This window comes from Procambarus clarkii, chromosome 31 (genome assembly GCF_040958095.1).
Source record: "Procambarus clarkii isolate CNS0578487 chromosome 31, FALCON_Pclarkii_2.0, whole genome shotgun sequence".
NCBI lineage: Eukaryota > Metazoa > Arthropoda > Malacostraca > Decapoda > Cambaridae > Procambarus > Procambarus clarkii.
The window spans coordinates 32,974,668-32,982,984 of record NC_091180.1 but is presented as its reverse complement, the minus strand read 5'-3'; the positions used below and the strand labels follow the sequence as shown (position 1 = coordinate 32,982,984).

Below are 8,317 nucleotides of genomic sequence, written 5' to 3'. Positions count from 1 at the left end.
TATTCGTCTCAAAACTACCACTCAACCTCATTATTCGTCTCATAACTACCCCTCAACATCATTATTCGTCTCATAACTACCCCTCCACCTAATTATTTATCTCATAACTACCTTCCACCTCATTATTCGTCTCATAACTACCTCTCCACCTCATTAATCTTCACATAACTAGCCTTCCACCTCATTATTCGTCTCATAACTACCTTCCACCTCATTATTCTTCTCATAACTACCCTTCCACATTATTATTCGTCTCATAAATACCCCTCAACCTCATTATTCGTCTCATAACTACCCTCCACCTCATTATTCTTCTCATAACTACTCCTCCACCTAATTATTCGTCTCATAACTACCTTTCACCTCAATATTCGTCTCATAACTAACCCTCCACCACATGTTCGTCTCATAACTACCCTCCACCTCATTATTCATCTCATAACTACCCCTTCATCTTATTAATTGTCTCATAACTACCCTTCCACCTCATTAATTGCCTCATAACTACCCCTCCACCTCATTATTCGTCTCATAACTACCCCTTCACCTCATTACTCGTCTCATAACTACCCTTCCACTTCATTAATTGTCTCATAACCACCCCTCAACCTCATTATTCGTCTCATAACCACCTTTCCACCTCATTATTTTTCTCATAATTACCCTCCACCTCATTATTCGTCTCATAACTAATCCTCCTCATTATTCGTCTAATAACTACCGTTCCACCTCATTATTCGTTTCATAACTACCCCTCCAATTCATTATTCGTCTCATACCTACCAATTATCTCATTATTCGTCTCATACCTACCATTCACCTCATTATTCGTCTCATAACAACCTCTCCACCTCATTATTCGTCTCATAACTACCATTCACCTCATTATTCGTCATATAACTACCCGTCCATCTCATTATTCGTCTCATAACTACCCTCCATCTCATTATTCGTCTCATAACTACCCCCAACCTCAATATTCGTCTCATAACTACCCTCCACCTCATTATTCGTCTCATAACTACCCCTCCACCTAATTTTTCGTCTCATAACTACCTTCCACCTCATTATTCGTCTTACAATTAACCCTTCTACCTCTTTATTCGTGTCATACCTACCATTCACCTCATTATTCGTCTCATAACTACCCCTTAACCTCATTATTCAACTCATAACCACCCTCCACCTCATTATTGATCTCTAACAACCCCTCAACCTCATTATTCGTCTCATAACTACCCTTCCATCTCATTACTTTTCTCATAACTACACTCCACCCTATTATTCGTCTCATAACTAATCCTCCTCCTCATTATTCGACTCATAATTACCCTCCACCTCATTATTCGTCTCATAACTACCCGTCCATCTCATTATTCGTCTCATTACTACCCCTCCACCTCATTATTCGTCTCATTACTACCTTCCACCTCATTATTCGTCTCATAATTACCCTCCACCTCATTATTCGTCTCATAACTAATCCTCCTCTTCATTATTCGACTAATAACTACCGTTCCACCTCATTATTCGTCTCATAACTACCCGTCCATCTCATTATTCGTCTCATAACTACCCCTCCAATTCATTATTCGACTAATAACTACCATTCACCTCATTATTCGTCTCATAACTACCCCTCCACCTCATTATTCGTCTCATAACTACCCCTCCACATCATTATTCGTCTCATAACTACCCCTCCACCTAATTACTCGTCTCATAACTACCCTCCACCTCATTATTCGTCTCGTAACTACCCTCTACCTCATTATTCGTCTCATAACTACCCTCCACTTCATTAATCGTCTCAAAACTGCCCTTCCACATCATTATTCGTCTCATAATTACTTTCCACTTCATTATTCGTCTCATAACTACCCTCCATCTCATTAATCGTCACATAACTAACCCTCCACCTCAATATTAGTCTCATAACTAACCCTCCACCACATGTTCGTCTCATAACTACCATCCACCTCATTATTCATCTCATAACTACCCCTTCACCTCATTATTCATCTCATAACTACCCCTTCACCTCATTTTCTTAAGATTTTCTGTGTAATACCTGCAATAATGATGATCAATGTGCTGATTTGTGTGGATATGGGACAGAAGATTTCGATCAGGATCAATATCAGTAAGCATATAGATAAGATAATGTCACGATACAATAAGATAAGCAATTACAGGAACAGATAAATACTAAATCTGCTGTATTCGTTTATTATTCGTTTTATAACTATTCGTATTTACAACTTATACTATATATAACTATTAACTATTTATAATTATTCGTTTATAACTAATCCTCCTCCTCATTATTCGTCTGATAACTACCGTTCCACCTCATTATTCGTCTCTTAAGCACCCCTCCTCCTCATTATTTGTCTCATAACTAACCCTCCACCTCATGTTCGTCTCACAACTCCCCTCCACCTCATTATACATCTCTTAACTGCCCTCCACCTCATTATTTTTCTCATAACTACCCCTCCACCTCATTATTCGTCTCATAACTACCCCTCCACCTCATTATTCGTCTCAAAATTACCCTCCAGCTCATTATTAGTCTCATAACTAATCCTCCTCCTCATTATTCGTCTCATAATTACCCTTCCACCTTATTATTCGTCTCATAACTACCCCTTAACCTCATTATTCGTCTCATAACTACCCTCCACCTCATTATTCGTTTCATACCTACCCCTCCACCTCATTATTCGTCTCATAACTCTACCTCCACATCTTTATTCGTAATATAACTTCCCGTTCACCTCATTATTCGTCTCATAACTACCCTCGACTTCGTTATTCGTCTCAGAACCACCCCTCAAACTCATTATTCATCTCACAACTACTCCTCTACCTCATTATTCGTCTCATAACGACCCTCCACCTTATTATTCGTCTCATAACTACCCCTCAACCTCATTATTCATCTCATAAATACCCCTCGAACTCATGCTCGTCTCATAACTACCCCTCAACCTCATTTTTCGTTTCATAACTTCCCCTCCACCTCATTATTCGACTCATAACTACCCCCTTCACTTAATTATTCGTCTCATAACTAAACCTCCACCTCATTATTCGTCTCATAACTACCGTTCACCTCATTATTCGTCTCATAACTACCCTCCACCTCATTATTCGTCTCAAAACTACCATTCACATATTAATTCGTCTCGTAACCACTCGCCACCTCATTATTTATCTCATAACTAACGCTCCACCTCATATTCGTCTCATACCCACCCCTCCACCTCATTATTCGTCTCATAACTACCCTCCACCTCATTATTCGTCTCATAACTTCCCTCCACCTCATTATTCGTCTCATAACTACCCTCCACCTCATTATTTGTCTCATAACTTCCCTCCACCTCATTATTCGTCTCATAACTACCCTCCACCTCAAGTTCATCTCATAACTACCCCTCCACCTCATTATTCGTCTCATAACTACCCTTCCACCTCACTAATTGTCTCATAACTACCCTTCCACCTCATTATTCGTCTCCTAACCAACCCTTAACCTCAATATTCGTCTCATAACCACCCCTCCACCTCATTATTCATCTCATAACTAATCTTCCTCCTCATTATTCGTCTCATAACTACCCCTTCAACTCATGTTCGTCCCATAGCTACCCGTCCACCTCATTAATCACCTCATAACTACCCCTCCACCTCATTATTCGTCTCATAACTACTCCTCCACCTAATTATTCATCTCATAACTACCCTCTACCTCATTATTCGTCTTATCACTACCCTCCATCTCATTATTCGTCTCATAACTATCCCTCCACCTCATTATTCGTCTCATAACTATCCCTTCACATCATTACTTGTCTCATAACTACCCTTCCACCTCATTAATTGTCTCATAACTACCCTTCCACTTCATTATTCGTCTCATAACTACCCTTCCACCTCATTATTCGTCTCATAACCACCCCTCAACCTCATTATTCGTCTCATAACCACCACTCCACCTCATTATTCGTATCATAGCTACAATCCACCTCATTATTCGTCTCATAACTGCCCTCCACCTCATTATTTTTCTCGTAACTACCCCTCAACCTCATTATTCGTCTCATAATTACCGTCCACCTCATTATTCGTCTCATAACTAATCCTCCTCCTCATTATTCGTCTCATAATTACCCTTCCACCTCAATATTCATCTCATAACTACCCCTTAGCCTCATTATTTGTCTCATAACTACCCCTTCACCTCATTATTCGTATCATAACTACCCTCCACCTCATTATTTGTCTCATAACTTCCCTCCACCTCATTATTCGTCTCATAACTACTCTCAACCTCATTATTCGTCTCATAACTAACCCTCCACCTCATTATTCTTCTCATAACTACCCATCCGCCTCATTATTTATATTTAAAAATTAAATATATAAATTTATAAATGATAAATATATATAAATTAATAATGAATATATATAAATTCAATATAAATATATAAATGAAATTTAAACAAAATTAAAAAAAAATGTGTGACGAGACTCGAGAGTTAAGAATAGACAGTAAGTTTGAGATTTAATCAAGCTAATTAATATTAAAGGTTCAGAAGATGTGTTTAAAAGTTTTTGTAACATTATGGAGTAAAATTTTACAAATTTGAAGTTTGTAGACTTGGCAGGGGGATGAGTAAGATGAGTTGGTATATAGCACTGAGAAGGGGTCAGGATAAGGATTTGGGATGGGACGGAGGGGAAGGAATGGTGCCCAACCACTTGTTGGGACGGTCGGGGATTGAACGGCGACCTGTATGAAGCGAGACCGTTGCCCTACCGTCCACCCCAAGCAGAGAGGCGTCTTAGTGTCTATCAAAGAGAATTTGTCTATCGGCCCGACTCACATCTTGTCAGGTACGGGCTGGGTCGGGCCAGGCGAGTCTGCCCAAGTGGCACACTTTTAGAAATATGCGCAGTTTTATGATTTAGGACTCATATAAGATCATGTAGGGGACTCATTCAGCATCATGTAGGGGACTTATTCAGCATCATGTAGGGGACTCATTCAGCATCATGTAGGGGACTTATTCAGCATCATGTAGGGGACTCATTCAGCATCATGTAGGGGACTTATTCAGCATCATGTAGGGGACTCATTCAGCATCATGTAGGGGACTCATTCAGCATCATGTAGGGGACTCATTCAGCATCATGTAGGGGGCTCGTTCAGCATCATGTAGGGGACTCGTTCAGCATCATGTAGGGGACTCATTCAGCATCATGTAGGAGACTCATTCAGCATCATGTAGGGGACTCATTCAGCATCATGTAGGGGGCTCGTTCAGCATCATGTAGGGGACTCATTCAGCATCATGTAGGAGACTCATTCAGCATCATGTAGGGGACTCATTCAGCATCATGTAGGGGACTCATTCAGCATCATGTAGGAGACTCATTCAGCATCATGTAGGAGACTCATTCAGCATCATGTAGGAGACTCATTCAGCATCATGTAGGGGACTCATTCAGCATCATGTAGGAGACTCATTCAGCATCATGTAGGGGGCTCGTTCAGCATCATGTAGGGGGCTCGTTCAGCATCATATAGGGGACTCATTCAGCATCATGTAGGAGACTCATTCAGCATCATGTAGGTGGCATCAACATCAACAACATCAACAGGTGGCATCAACAGCGGTGGCGTCAACAACAGCGGTGGCGTCAACAACAGCGGTGGCGTCAACAACAGCGGTGGCGTCAACAACAGCGGTGGCGTCAACAACAGCGGTGGCGTCAACAACAGCGGTGGCGTCAACAACAGCGGTGGCGTCAACAACAGCGGTGGCGTCAACAACAGCGGTGGGGTCAACAACAGCGGTGGCGTCAACAACAGCGGTGGCGTCAACAACAGCGGTGGGGTCAACAACAGCGGTGGCGTCAACAACAGCGGTGGCGTCAACAACAGCGGTGGCGTCAACAACAGCGGTGGCGTCAACAACAGCGGTGGCGTCAAGAACAGCGGTGGCGTCAACAACAGCGGTGGCGTCAACAACAGCGGTGGGGTCAAGAACAGCGGTGGCGTCAACAACAGCGGTGGCGTCAACAACAGCGGTGGGGTCAACAACAGCGGTGGCGTCAACAACAGCGGTGGCGTCAACAACAGCGGTGGCGTCAACAACAGCGGTGGCGTCAACAACAGCGGTGGCGTCAACAACAGCGGTGGCGTCAACAACAGCGGTGGCGTCAACAACAGCGGTGGGGTCAACAACAGCGGTGGCGTCAACAACAGCGGTGGCGTCAACAACAGCGGTGGCGTCAACAACAGCGGTGGCGTCAACAACAGCGGTGGCGTCAACAACAGCGGTGGCGTCAACAACAGCGGTGGCGTCAACAACAGCGGTGGCGTCAACAACAGCGGTGGGGTCAAGAACAGCGGTGGCGTCAACAACAGCGGTGGCGTCAACAACAGCGGTGGGGTCAACAACAGCGGTGGCGTCAACAACAGCGGTGGCGTCAACAACAGCGGTGGCGTCAACAACAGCGGTGGCGTCAACAACAGCGGTGGCGTCAACAACAGCGGTGGCGTCAACAACAGCGGTGGCGTCAACAACAGCGGTGGGGTCAACAACAGCGGTGGCGTCAACAACAGCGGTAGCGTCAACAACAGCGGTGGGGTCAACAACAGCGGTGGCGTCAACAACAGCGGTGGCGTCAACAACAGGGGTGGCGTCAACAACAGCGGTGGCGTCAACAACAGCGGTGGCGTCAACAACAGCGGTGGCGTCAACAACAGCGGTGGCGTCAACAACAGCGGTGGCGTCAACAACAGCGGTGGCGTCAACAACAGCGGTGGGGTCAACAACAGCGGTGGCGTCAACAACAGCGGTGGCGTCAACAACAGCGGTGGCGTCAACAACAGCGGTGGCGTCAACAACAGCGGTGGCGTCAACAACAGCGGTGGCGTCAACAACAGCGGTGGCGTCAACAACAGCGGTGGCGTCAACAACAGCGGTGGCGTCAACAACAGCGGTGGGATCAACAACAGCGGTGGCGTCAACAACAGTGGTGACGTCAACAACAGTGGCAACAACAGCGGTGGCGTCAACAGTGGTGGCGTCAACAGTGGTGGCATTAACAGCGGTGGCGTCAACAACAGTGGCAACAACAGCGGTGGCGTCAACAGCGGTGGCGTCAACAGCGGTGGCGTCAACAGCGGTGGCAACATCAGTAGTGGCAACAACAGCGGTGGCAACAACAGCGGTGGCGTCAACAATGGTGTCATCAACAGCGGTGGCGTCAACAGCAGTGGTAACAACAGCGGTGGCGTCAACAGCGGTGGCGTCAACAGCGGTGGCAACAACAGCGGTGGCAACAACAGCGGTGGCATCAACAGTGGTGGCCGCAACAGTGGTGGCAACAACAGCGGTGGCGTCAACAGTGGTGGCAACAACAGTGGTGGCGTCAACAGTGGTAGCAACAACAGTGGTGGCAACAACAGTGGTGGCAATAACAGTGGTGGCAACAACAGTGGTGGCAACAACAGTGGTGGCAACAAAAGTGGTGGCAACAACAGTGGTGGCAACAACAGTGGTGGCAACAACAGTGGTGGCGTCAACAGTGGTCGCAATAACAGTGGTGGCAACAACAGTGGTGGCGTCAACAGTGGTCGCAATAACAGTGGTGGCAACAACAGTGGTGGCAACAACAGTGGTGGTGTAAACAGTGGTAGCAACAACAGCGGTGATGACAACAACGGTTGCATCAACAGTGGTTGCGTCAACAGCGGAAGCAAAAACAGCAGTGGCAACAACAGCGGTGGCAACAACAGTGGTAGTGTCAAAAACAGCGGAGTCATCAACAGCAGTATCAACAACAGCAGTGGCAACAACAGCGGTGGCGACAACAACGGTTGCATCAACAGTGGTGGCGTCAACAGCGGAAGAAAAACAGCAGTTGTAACAACAGCGGTGGCAACAACAGCGGTGGCAACAACAGCGATGGCGAGACAACGGTGGCTTCAACAGTGGTCGATTCAACAGCAGTGGCAAAACACACCGGTATCAACAACAGCGGTTGCAACAACAGCGGTGGCGTCAACTGTGGTGGCATCAAAAGTGGTGGCAACAACAGCGGTAGCGTCAACAGCAGTGGCAACAACAGCGGTGGCGTCAACTGTGGTGGCATCAAAAGTGGTGGCAACAACAGCGGTAGCGTCAACAGCAGTGGCAACAACAGCGGTGGCGTCAACAGTGGTGGCGTCAACAATGGTGGCATCAACAGCAGTGGCAACAACAGCGGTGGCAACAACAGCAGTGGCAACAACAGC

The 8,317-nt window shown here is 45.9% G+C and overlaps 1 protein-coding gene across 1 annotated transcript in view; it reads left to right on the top strand.

The window, feature by feature from the left end:
- Positions 1–8,317, top strand: part of LOC138370256 (uncharacterized PE-PGRS family protein PE_PGRS54-like) — a 29,533-nt gene that overhangs the window by 10,371 nt on the left and 10,845 nt on the right. The window contains exon 2 of the mRNA XM_069334262.1: positions 6,983–8,035. Coding sequence (XP_069190363.1) covers positions 6,983–8,035 — 1,053 coding nt within the window. The remainder of the gene's footprint in view (positions 1–6,982; positions 8,036–8,317) is intronic.